Below are 13,388 nucleotides of genomic sequence, written 5' to 3'. Positions count from 1 at the left end.
CCTGGGAAAGTTCTCTCGTCTCAGAGAATTTTTTCATGAAAGCAGATTTGCCTCCACCTCGTTTTTTTGTGATGGCAGATTTTAGAGAACAGCGTGGGGCTGTGGAATTATTTTTCCTGTTTTGGGAGGACATGCAACAGGAACTGTTGTGATGTTGAACACCACTTATAAGAACAGTGTTATGGGAAAAACTCAAGTCTGTGAGTGGTTTTCTCGTTTCCAAAAAGGTGAAATGTCAATTGATGATAAACCTCGTTGTAGACATCCATCAACTTCCTGACCATACAAAAATGTTGGCAAGATTCTTGCCGTCATGCTTAAAGACCAAAGAGGGACCATTGAAGACATGGGGAGGTTATCTGGACTATTTTGGCCCTCGGTTCAGCCGATTTTAACCGGAGATTTGGGGGTGAGGAGGACCCCTTGGAAATCTGTGCTTCGGGTGGAAACATGCTGTGCTCTGAAGCAACCCACACTTCTGTCAAGGTCATTACTGGTGAGGAGGTGCAGTGCTATTCTTGCCACCCTGAAAGCAGACGTCAGTCAAGGTAGTAGAAGATGTCATCAGCACTTCACCCCAGTAATGCTCGTCAAGTGGAAGCAGAGATCAAGGCGAGCCTCACTTGTGTGGGGCTCATTTGTTGTTGTGATGTGAGGGGAATAGTGCATTTGTAGTTCGTTCCACCAGGTCAAACTGTTCATCAAGCTTTCTTTCTGTTTAGAGGTTCTGAAAAGATAGCAGTGTGTGACCAAAAAGACCTGGTGGTGTGGCAGAGGGGGGACTGGTTTTGCCACCACAACAATGCACCTCCTCATGCAGCCATCTCAGTGCGCCCGTTTTTGGCAAAAAAAAAAAAACAAAAAACAGCATGCTTCTCTTGCCCCATGCACCTGACCTCATTCCATGTGACTTCTTTTTGTTTGTTTCCTGAAATAAAGAGGAACATGAAAGGACAGCAATTTGATGATGTTTAAGTGGTGAAGAAGATACAGAGGTGAAGTGAGCTATCCAAACAAATGAGTTTGAAAAAATGTTTCCTTGAATGGAATTGCAGATTTGACAGGTGTATTAAGTGTAATGGAGAATACTTTGAAGGTGATAGGTTGGTTTTTCTGTAAAACTTGTAAATACATAGCTGGGGGGGGTGTCCTCTTACAATTCTTAACCTCATTTTTGGTTTGTATGCTAACGTTTAACCAACACCATCCTTGGTGTCGCTCTTAACCTTCCCTTGGCTGCATTGCAAAGGGGGTGGAACCAGGGTTGCCTTGAGCTCCTAGACAGCATGCTTAACACCCTGAAACTTCCAACAGGACTGAGGGCTTATGGAAAAGGCCAAAAATGAGGAAGGGAACAACAAAAAGTGAGTAAACCGTGTAAGTTGGGCAACAATGGGTTCTCTCAAGAGAATTTTACAGTTGGAAAAAAAAGCCTTTGGGGGTCTTGTTTGGTTTTGCTTCCTTTTATTTGCTTCCTTTTATTATGCATACGTAATTGTCTATGCATACCAGCACCAGGAGGAGGAGAAGGCTGCTCTGTGCCAAAGTAACTCCGGATACCCACTCACTCTACCCCTCGCACACTCGGTCTCCATGTTCAGTCCAGGAATTGTGTCTAGCGTCTCTCAGCCAGTGCTCCTCCCATGTCAGTGCACGGCAGGCTTCCGTCGTGCCTCCTGCTTCTCCGAAAAAGAGGAAGGCCCTTTTCTCTGCCGTTGGTTCTTTGGCAAGGTGCCTGTCTGTCCAAGGACTACACGCTGGCTTAGTCACATGGCCCTTGACAGGAGACTTCTGTCCCTGTCTCCTAGGCTCTCCATGACACTGCTCGTGCAGTGGCTTCCACACAGTGAACACAAGCAGTACCCAAAGTGGAAGCAAAAATGTCTATTTTGTTACCTACCAGGAAGCTTGTAAGTCACGTGTCATCTCTTCTTTATTCCTTTGCTCAAACAAACCCACGCTAGCTCCTTGGGAAGAGGTTTAAGTACTAGACAGCGGGATCACTGCAGGCCAGCGTGGAGGTTGTCTGTCCCAACAACCAAAAAGCCCTTCAAAGTGTCAGCCTCTCACTTCATGCACAACTAAGACAGGATCTTTTCTTCTTCCATCCCACTGCTAGCGTTCTATCCTTCCTTCCAGGCAAGCCAGAGCCATGACTGAGTTTCTAGGAATGATTTTTTCAAAGGAGTCTTACGAGGGAAAAATAGACTATGTGCCCCAGCATAATGCCTCAGTAAATACCTCCGTTCACTAAATACCTCCGTTTGACTGTACCAGTGTTCAATAAATCTATTTCAAATTCCCAATATGTATAAATGCCTATTGGCTTTGTGAATATCTGTTGTGCTAAAGGGCTTTCCATAGGTTTTATTGTTTATTTTTCCAAAAACTTCATTAGGGAGCCCTAAGAATACTGAATGGTAACTGAAAAGGTGAATTAACTCCCTCAGATCAGGCAGTTCGTAAGTGACAGGACTGTGTGACTTTATGTTTAGGTACACTTCGTTTTTAAAGAAATCATAGTCCTTTCTCCTTACAACTCAGAAACTCTGCTGTACAATCACCCCTCTGTGTGAACAAAGGCCACAGTCCCTAACTTACTGCCTAATGCCCTCCTGTCCCTGAGTCCTGCCTCTTCAGGGTGCAGTCTGGCTCATCTTGAACCAGTGGCCAGTAGCTTTTCGCTCGGGCTGTCAGGAGCCACTGTGCAAGCCCTGTGTCAGTTCATCTGAAGTAAGCAGTAGCTTCTTTAGAATAATTTCTTTTTTTCTAGTTAAGCATTGAGTGTTGTTTATAATGCACTAAATTTCAAAATTCTTTTCCTTAGCTTTTCAGAAATGGGTATTTTCTCTAATGGCTTAAAACCAGATGGTATCTTGAATCTTCTTTGGTAATTAAGAATAAAGACTTTTTTTTTTCAAGCCATTTAAAAATCTCTTATAGATGTTGCAAATTCAACATGTTACAAGGTTAGTAGCTCTTGTTCCAGCTCCCCTCCCATTCATAAAGGGTAAATTCTGCTAGGGAAAGAGCATGCTAACAGCATTCACTTCAGGTGAGGTGTGTGCTGCCGGCATTGGGCCCACAACTGAGTGTGTGGGCCAGGCAGTGTGCACAGCAAGCAACAGGGCAGGTGTCAGGCCGCGCTGTGTGGGAACTAGAAGCAACTGGAGAGCACTGCAGGATTCCTGTTTGGGCTTTTCCCCAGCAGTTTTACTGGCATCTAATGCGTAAACTATACCATTCCATAGTTCAATCACATGAATTGTTGTACAGTCATCACCACATTGTTCTTACACTCATCATTGGTAGCCCTACATTTTCCCCCACTCTCCCCTACCATATACCCCAAGGATCCATTAATCCAGTTATTGACCAAAGATTTGCCCATCTTGGGTTTCATATACAGTAAAATATTTAAGAACCCAAAAAAAGGAACTATAATGACAAAATAAAACATAAAAGCCTCAAAGAGGTTGGTTTGATTACTAGAACTAATTTTTTAAATGGGTCAAAATGAAGATTAAATGATAAGATGTTAATTTTTGACCTAACTGCATCTGCAGTGATCTACTTTCCAGTACATTCTCCATGATAGCAAGACTGTTCACATCCCTGATTTGTGGTCAGAGGGGATTCACCAGTCTCACTCCATGTGGGGACACAGCAAATCGATTCTGGGCTTCTACCGTCATCCACAGCCTTCTTGAAGCCAACTGTTCAAAAGTGAAGCTCCAATGCTGTTCCCTCCTTGGATTTGGATGTTATTACTTACAATCCTTGGATCACACAGCAGACCTCTTCTATATGGATGTAGTTATTGCCTCACTTAGACAGCTGCTTGTTTGAAGACAAGCTTTTATGACCCCACATGCCATTCCTTCCAGGAGCCAGGCTCCTAGTTTCTTCACCGCACGGCCCCCTTAGCGTCGGTGAGGCTGAGCATCAGCACTCATTCTTAGATGGGGACTGGGACTCATTGTGAGCCCGAAATCCATTCATATGTCCATGGTTTATACATAATCTGAATTTGTAGAGAATTCTTTGAAAACAGATGTGTGAGCTAATCCACTTTTGCAGTGGAGAGCCCTTGAAGCGTGAAAATGATTTGATAAATTTTAGTTTCAGGAGACATAGAAAATTCAAAATGGTTGACTTACCCTGACCTAATGATTTTAGAGGTTTGATCATATGGATACATGAAGAAAGCCAATAATCAAATGGGTACTCATAATTTCTAACTTAAGGAACTAACTGCAAGTTCAGAGGAAGAAGGCCATGGTTGGCTGAGATGAGGAAGGAAAGCTGGGGGGTGGGGAGGGGAGGGCGGGCAGGGGGAGGGGATTGGCCCAGATCCAGGCACAAGTAAAGACGGAGAGTTCAGGAGCCTGTCCTCCGTCTGTCTGCCTGCATCTCCACCCTGACACGCACACATGCATCCAGACTGCCCTCGCACCCTCCAGCGCTGCACACGGTGCATTTTGCTTTTCCCACAGGTGTAAGAAGGGTTCCCTTAAGAATTTCAGGCACCCACACCAAGCCGTTAAAAGGAAGATGAGGTCCTTTTTTTCCGTTTTGTGCCGGGCACTTGTAGTCTGAGGCCCGGGTCCTCGCTGACATTTCAGTCCTTGGCCGTGTAGATGGATTTCTGTGGCCACCACTACCTCCTGCTCTTTCCCACCCTGCCTCCCTTCTTGGTGTCAAAGAGAAGCTGGGAGAAGAGCTTTGTGTGAACTTCAGCTGCACTTGCAGCTGTGCCTGGAGAAGAGCGCTCTGTTCAGGTTCTGCCTGGATGTGGCTGCTTTACACACAGACAGTGTAGCCGTGGGGGCAGAGGAAAGGCTGGGGGGGGGGGGTGGCCTCCAGGGCAGGACTACAGGCAGCCCTGTATGAAATGGGTTCCCTGCAGCCAGATTGGAGCTTTGGAAGAAAGTTAGCACATTCATTAGCGCCCTGTTTACATCCGTAATTCACACCCTGCATCCTGGCTGTTGGGACTCTTATCATCCTCTCAGGATATGGAGATGGGAAGTCAAAGCATTCAAGGTGTCTGTAACTTCATAGCTGAGCCATTTTCCATGCTTCATATTGTTTATTACAAAAATTGCATGATAAAGAAATTAATAATAAATTCGTGACTCTCCTCAGCAGTTTCACTCCTAAGGTTTACCACTTTTTATAATTTGATATCTTCCAGAACGGTTACATGGCACATATAAATATGTTTAAGCATGTGCTTTATGTTTTTATATACTTGGGACTGTACTTTATAGCAACTTTGCTTTTATCCGCTACTGAGTACACTTCAGACAAAATTGCTGCCTAAAACAATGCATCTGGGATGGTCCACCTATATACTAGGTGTTCTTGGGCAGATTTTCAGAAGGAGAATCGTCGTGGCACCAGTTAAATGCATGTAGAGTGTGCTCCTGACTGCCAGATTCCCTGTCACCACTCTGACAGCCACAGAGTGAATGCTGCCCATAACTGGATTTAAAAAGAAAAGCTTTCTGAGGCCAGGACGTGGCTCCATGAACCTGGAGCAGAGCTCTGCCTTCCTGTTACCTTGGGGGTGGGGGGTGGGGGCTCACCTCGGAGGTCTGCTCACCCGGGTTGGGCTTTAGCCTCTAGTGGGCTCTTCCCAGTAATGATATCTTTTTAATTGACAAGTGAGGCTCCAGCATAAATAAGATAATTGGAAAAAAAATTGATGTCAGTTCAGGCTATAGACAAGAATAAACAACTTCTTCCCATTTGGCTCTCCCATCCTCTTAACAAAAGATGTTTTTCCAGAGGTTAATACTTCCAATACAAAGGTCAGGAACAAAAGGAAGGCTAGTTCATTTCAAAAACAAATAAATAGCACTAAGGGAATGCAGAAACCAAAATTTCCCTTCAGAGACAAAGAAAAAATCTTGACCTAAATTTTGTCGTTTCTTATGTAACTGTAGGACTTCAGCCAAGCTGTCCTGGCCAATCGTGGTGCAGCCAGTCCATAGGTGGGAGGTGCTCTCTGGTCTACTTGCCTCAGCCAATTTTCCTGAAATCTTGCACTGCTTAAATGAAGCATTATCCCAAACGGACCCCTTACCGGTGGGGCCAGTTCTGCGTCACGGTGAACCTGCAGGGCAGGACACAGCACCTCTTGTCCAGCTTCCAAGGCTGCAATGTTTACCACACTGTGTGGCAGCGGATGGGTTGGAGCTGCAAGCCTCTGGGCTGCCAGCTAGGTGTTTAACCAGCACGCCAGCCGCTCCTTCCCAAGGAACATGTACACTCACTGCGGATGTTTTCTTTAGCATTTTATTGAGGGCTCTTACAGCTCTTATAACAATCAGTCGATTGTGTCAACCACATTTGTACATGTTGCCATCATTATCTTCTAAACATGTATTTTCTGTTGGGCCCTGGTGTCAGCTTCCCATCCCTGCCTCCGTCCCCAGTCACTGCTTTTGACTCGTGCTCTCATGTAGAATGCGAGCCAGGTATGTAGTTTTACATTTTCTAGTAGCCACAAGGAAAGGAATTAAACCGGTGGCATTGTAGTGTTTTCTTTAATCCAATATGTATGCAAACTACTTCAGCATATAATCTTGATTTTTGTGTAATTTTTGAAAAATGTTTATCGCTGCTCAAACCGTTGGCCTTAGCATGACTTGTGCGTGGAGCACATCTCACTTTACATTGACTGCGCTACTCGACAGCTCAGCTCTTCAAAATGCTTTCTGGTGACTCCACTCTCGCAAAGCGGCATCACTGACAAGACAAGTCTCTTCACCTTCTTGGCATCTTTATACCCCTTACTTAAAGAGACCTGGCCTTTTAGTTTCTCTCATGTTTTAGTTCGTGGTTTGTTTCAGCCCTGAATCAAATGAATTTGTGGAGTGTTGAGTGGCCTCCAACTCAGGCAGTGCTGCTGCTGCTGCTAGTGGTCGCCAGTAAGCCCGACCCAGCTCTTGATGAGCCCCTGGGCACAGCCTAGACCCACTCAGCAGGTTGGTGAGGCCGTGACCTTCAGAAGCACATCACCAGCCCCTCGGTGGGCCCACACTACCCACCTTCCAGCTACTGGTGGAGCGCGCTGTGACCATTTGTGATGTCCACAGCCTCCTACTCCCAGGCGCATGGTTGTGCCTTTCATGACCCATAATTTAATATTGAAATGTGTAAGTAATTTTCAAATAAAATTTATGCAGATTTTTATTTGGGCTCTGTGCATATGACATCCTGTATAATTTAAGGTTCTTGAGAGCTAGGACTTGGAGTACCACTTGGAGAAGCATATGGCTCTGTGGCTGAGGCCACATCACCACATCCAGAGGTTTTAGCTCATGTGTCACATTCTGAACTAAACCCAAAGGTTCCAGAAGAGAGCACCAGGGGAGGTGACGGGAACTTCACCCTGTGGCAAGAGAAACTTGCAAACCTGGGGTCCTGGGAACTGTTCTTACATTACCTTGAGGAATACCTATGCTAGGTTTGCCCTGAGTGGGCCCAGACAGACAGACCGTAGATTCTTAGAGAAGGCCTTGCCTATGATCACAGGGTGCACATGCCTTAGGGGACTAGTGGTGGTTACTGCAGGAGGGAGGATTCACAGGAAATTGAACTGTCAGAGAGATGTCGGTATATCATCCAATTCTAAGAACCTATCCTGCTTTCTTTTTTACCCGTATAGCTCGAACAACAGAGGCAGCAGTTGCTCACTGAGCGCCAGAACTTCCACATGGAGCAGCTGAAGTACGCGGAGTTACGGGCCCGACAGCAGATGGAGCAGCAGCAGCATGGGCAGAACCCTCAGGCACACCAGCATTCAGGAGGACCTGGGCTGGCCCCTCTTGGAGCGGCAGGGCATCCTGGCATGATGCCACATCAGCAGCCCCCTCCATACCCGCTGATGCACCACCAGATGCCACCACCTCATCCGCCCCAGCCAGGTGAGAGGAGGCCTCTGCTCCTGAAGAAGACTTGGGGGTTGTCCCGGGGCACAATGCTTCAGGAGCTGTTTTCTCACTGGAGCTGTTGACAGTGTTGACCCTCATCGAGAAGATCTGTAGGCCGGTGCAGTCTGGCTTCAGCCTTCCCTACATAAAGCTTGCCTGTTCTTTGGTACTGTGCCCTTTTCTGGGGTCACTTGTCTCTGAATGGGCAAATGGGGTGCTTCCAGAAGTCTGTGGGGGGAGGAAAAGATACTGGGGCTTTTCCATGCACTTTGGAACTCCTTCATATATCCGAGAGGTACTTAAAGTTCATCCTTGTATGTAACACTTTTTAAAACTTCTTAGCGATCTTATAAAAGGTGTGCATGCACCAGAAGTCGGGGGGTGGGCGGGAATCCAATGAACTGTTATGCCGCAGCGTCAGTAGTTACCATCTTTAACAAAACCATAATTTCTAATATCCTGTAAATACGCCTCTAAATCTCAATGCTTCCATCACAGCGGTTGGCTTTCATTTATTTGCTTGTATGTTAAAAAGCACATGGGCTCATTTCACATACCCTTTTCCCCAACTCCTCCTCCCTCCAACCCCTTTTCCCATAAACAGAAAGACGGTCAGGTTCTGGTTCACTTTCCATGGAAGGTTTTCTCTTTGTAGTGGTAGTGGTAGTGATTTGGAGATACTAAGTTTGCTTTTGGGGTCCAGTGTAGGGATGCTGATTCGTCCATCACAAAATTTTCTATCAGGTTTCCCCTGTGATCATTTTAGCTGCCGTTTGTAAATGTCACCTACAGCAGTCATTTCCTTGGGTTTTGGGGAATAGTGGTGACTGTCCGATGCTGTTGAGTCTGTCCTGACTCTGGGCAGCCGTATGTGCTCCTGAAGGAAGCACGGACGCCATCCTCCTCACTGCTCTTGCATTCGAGCCCATCCGTTCAGCCGTGCTGTCAGTCTAGATCACTGAGGGGTCTGCCTCTTTGCTGGCCGCCTCCTTTCCAAGCATGATGTCCTTCTTCAGGGACTGGTGGCCCCTGCTAACATGTCTAAATGATGTGAGGTGAGGTCTCGCCATCCCGCCTTGAAGGAGCCCTCTGGCCTTACATCCAACACCAGGTGTGCTTGTTCTTTTGGCAGTCCGTGGTACTTTTCCTTAGTCTTCTCCAACGCCATAATTCAGATGCACCGCTTCTTAGGTCTTCCTTCTTGCTCGGTGTCCACCTTCCACATGAATACGGGGCCATTGAAATACCAGGGCTGCGGTTGGGTCAGCTGCACTTCAGTCCTCAAAGTAACATCCTTGCTTTTCAACACCATAAATGGGTCTTGTGCAGCGGATTTACCCAGTGCAGTGTATCTTTTGATCTCTTGATTGCTGCTTCCATGAGTATTGATTGTGGATTTAAGCAAGACAGAATCCTTAAACTTCTATCTTCTCTCCATTGGCCATGATGTTACCTGTTGGTACAGTTTTAAGGATTTTGGTTTTCTTTACATTGAATTGTAATTCATCATGAAGGCTGCGATCCTTGATCTTCATCAGCAAGTACTTCCAACTCCTCCTCACTTTCAGCAAGTATGGTTGTATCTGCCTTCTTGCAATCCTGATGCTGATTCCGTCTTCATATAATCCAGTGTTTCTTAACTTTACTAATGCTGTGATCCTTTAATACAGTTCCTCATGTTGTGGTGATGCCCGAAACCATAAAATTATTTTTGTTGCTATTTCATCACTGTCATTTTGCTATTGGCATGAATCAGGCGACCCTTGTGAAAGGGTCGTCCGACCCCCAGGTTGAGAACTTTTCTGATGATTTGCTCAGCACACAGATTGAATGAGTATGATGAGAGGGTGTAGAATGGCATTTTTCCTGATTATTTCTTTCACATTTAATTGGTAGTAATTGTTCTTTAACAAACAAACAACATGAGAAGCTGTATGAAAGGGTCACAGCAGTAGAAAGTATTGACAACCTTTTATTCGGCTACTCCTGTGCAGTTGCCATTGGTTTCCACCTCTATTCCACCCATGCGACTTTTGCTGCCTTGAGAGGTCACTCTTGCCTTTCCAGAGACAAAGTGGTGTGCTGCTGTCTCTTCAAAGCAAAAGCCATGGCAAATGCCTCTGAGATGGATATTCACAGCGTGCCCTTCACAGAAACGACTGCAGCGCTGAAGGAGGAGCTTCTGCAGACAGACACTCGATTACATTCCCCAGTGAAGATTCTGAAGGAGGCAGTACTTGACGAGTCCTAGCCAGAAAGCTGAGCTGGAACCAGGGCCGGTATACCAGCTTCAGGCTTCAGTGTGATCTTCCATGACTAGTGCTGCTTGGTCCTTCTCAGGAGTGGTGGACTGCGGGCTTGGGGCTGGGGCACGCAGGCGGTTATTTGCCTCTAGGCTGATTTTCAAAATGATTTTTCAAGCTGTTTATAGGTGGTGAGAAACTAAGGAGCCTTTTACTATGGTTTCATAGCGATTTGCCGTAACATATTTTAGCTTATCAGATTCCTCATTTATTTCTATAAACATTTCTCACTCCAAATTTAGAGATTAGAATGCAATGTTCTAAATGTGTGCTATAATCTAGAGATTGATAGTTGATCTGAAAAGAGTTGAATTATTGGCTACTAATGAATACTGATAGACCATTTTTTCAATGTAAAAGCAAATACACATATACTCTGTAGCTAATAATCAATGATTGGATAAAAAACAGTTTATCTCTTTTTAGTAGTAAATTTTTAAAATAACATGCTTGCTTCTTCCCTTTATCAGTTATCTGAATAATGACTTGTGGCACCACCCCCACCCCCCCTTCTCCAGAAGTGACCAATGAAAGGTTTTTGGGGTTTCTTTTTTTTAGGTTTTGGTTGTTAGGATTGCATATTTTTTATTTTTATGTTAATATTGTGAGTATGTGTTTTTGAATATTTGGTGTATCCCATTTCATTGTGGCCCCTTGTTTTTAATGCCAAATTGTCCCATTTTTTAGCTCAAAGCAGCTCTCTGAAGTATAAGAACCTAAATTCAACTGGTTTTTTTTTTCTAAATTCAACTGTTTTGTTGTTTTTCCAGCCTTCTCTTCTAAAAGCAGTACGTGGGGATATGTGCTGTTTACTGTCTGTTTGTTTTTTAATTATTTTATTGGGGGCTCGTACGACACTTAACACCATCCATCCATTGTGTCAAGCACATTTGTACATTTGTACATTTGTTGCCATCATCATTCTCAAAACATTTGCTTTCTACTTGAGTCCTTGGTATCAGCTCCTCATTTTTCCCCTCCCTATTACATTGTTCTTATCCTATATGATTTTTTTTAATTTCATAATCTAAGATGACTTTAAGAGAGTCCTTTGGAAATTCTCTTTCTCTCTGTCTCCACCTCCAACCCCTGTGACATTCTAAGAATTCTGTCAAGGAGTTCCCGCATCCACCTTTCCCTTGTAGAGATGTACAGAGAGCATGTCCCTGAATGATGGCCTGGGGTAATAAGTGTTTGTGTGCCGGGCCTCTCCTTGTCCTCGCTGAACAGTTGAAGGAACTGATGTGGGAAAGACCAACTCAGGAATAGGCGGCCCCTTGCTGAGACTTTGTCTGTAAACAACCAGCGTTCATCAAAGCAGTCACGAAAACAAACCAGTCCTCTGTCCTTTTGCGGTCTCACATAAATGGGATTTTATAAAGGAAAAGATTGAATTGGGAATTTTTAAAAACCTGGGGAAGGGGAAAATAAGCAGTTGATATTAGGGGCTCAAGTGGAAGGCAGATGTTTTGAGAATGATGATGGCAACAAATGTACATATGCACTTGACACAAAGGATGTATGTGTGTATGGATAGTGATAAGAATTGTACGAGCTCCCAATAAAATGATTTTAAAAATTAACCTATCCCAAAAAAACACCTGACTAGAAAGTCTCTTCTTATTGAAATACAATGTACATGTTGAAAAGTGTCCAAGTCGTACCATATATACTCGAGTATAAGCCAACCCGGATATCAGCCGAGGCACCTAATTTTACCACAAAAACTGCATTTTGAAATATGCTGAAAATCAGTCTTGGCTTATACCTGAGTATATACGGTAGTTAGCGTGATGGCTTTTCAGAGAATACACCTGTGCCATCAGCACCCAGAAGCCTCCTGTTGATCTTCCTACCTGCCACCCCTCCCACAGGTGATGTTTGTCCCTGCTTGGAACACGGTGGCCTGGCTGTGCCTGTGTTTGGAAGTTACCAAGAGGGAACCCCACAGTGAGGCGTGGGTCTGCTCTGTGCACGCTGCACGGGAGGTGCCCCCTCCCTGTAGTGCGTGGTTAGAGATTGGTTCTTCTCTTTGTTGGTCAGTGCTCCACTGTGTGGCTCCTGCACAGTTGTCTAGTTCAGGGCTCGGCAAACTTAGGAGGTAGAAGAGCCAGTCCTGTCCTCACAATTTACAAATGATTTGAGCATAAATTTATTTTACAACAGATGAGATCGCCCTTATCTGAGTAATACCTTGTAGGCATTTTCCATTTGACTTCAGAGCCTCATGTATGTACCAGAAGAGCCTTATGTGGCTCGTGAGCCCCACTTTGCAGGCCCGTGCTCCCGCCCACCCTCCTGGGTGGACAGTCTGCTGTGAGTAGGCGTGCGCAGGTGCCTTTTGGCAGACTTCCTTGTACGTTTCTTTTCAGTGTGTCTCTGAAAGTAGAATTAGGTGTCCACTGAGGAATGGGTCATAGGGCATGTCTGTCTGCACATTAATGAATGCTTCTGGAAGGTCTTCATTTCAGCATGCTAAATTTCTTCCCCTGTAGCAGTTTCTGAGAGGCCCAGCAGGGCAAGGTAATCATTTTTCATAACTGCGCCTACTGTGGGCCTGCTTTGAAGTTCCCATGTAAAATAAGTATGTCAATAAAATTGAGGACAATAAGGAATTAAATTCACAGTTGAAAATTTTTCTTAATGTCACCAGTTCCGAAAAGGCTAGTTCGAAGAAGTAAGTCAATGTGTCGAGGCAGAATTATCAGCGTAGTACATCTCTCCGGATAACTACTCTCTTCAAATGGATTTGTGTAATTGTGGTTATACTGGCGCCAACTCTGGGCTGCCCATACTGCGGCTTGTTCAGACGGACCCATGTGGCACGTCCCTTGCCTTTCTGCCTCTGCGGTCCAGCCCTACTCCCCGCCTGCGCTCGATGGGGATGCTCGTTTTCGTATAGAGAGTACAGGCTGCATCTTCTCCCACCCTGCTCTTTAGTTCTTCTCATACTTCATCGAGTAACTCAAGCTTTGGGGTAGGGTTTTGGAATTTTTGTGAGGGTTGTATTTCTCTCCAAACATCCCCACCCCGCCCCCATCTCTGATGGAGAGCCCCCGGGTCACTTGTTCTACCAAACAAAGCAGCATAAGGGTGTCTCCAGTGGGCTGCTTCTGGTTTAAGTTGGAAGCTGCAAGTCAGC

The 13,388-nt window shown here is 45.2% G+C and overlaps 1 protein-coding gene across 2 annotated transcripts in view; it reads left to right on the top strand.

The window, feature by feature from the left end:
• Positions 1-13,388, top strand: part of SMARCC1 (SWI/SNF related BAF chromatin remodeling complex subunit C1) — a 138,701-nt gene that overhangs the window by 113,372 nt on the left and 11,941 nt on the right. For both annotated transcript variants that reach the window (XM_075547258.1, XM_075547257.1), the window contains exon 26: positions 7,679-7,937. In XM_075547258.1, coding sequence (XP_075403373.1) covers positions 7,679-7,937 — 259 coding nt within the window. The remainder of the gene's footprint in view (positions 1-7,678; positions 7,938-13,388) is intronic.

This window comes from Tenrec ecaudatus, chromosome 4 (genome assembly GCF_050624435.1).
Source record: "Tenrec ecaudatus isolate mTenEca1 chromosome 4, mTenEca1.hap1, whole genome shotgun sequence".
Classification (NCBI taxonomy): Eukaryota; Metazoa; Chordata; class Mammalia; order Afrosoricida; family Tenrecidae; genus Tenrec; species Tenrec ecaudatus.
The sequence above is the reverse complement of the archived record's forward strand: the minus strand, read 5'-3'. Positions and strand labels throughout refer to the sequence as shown.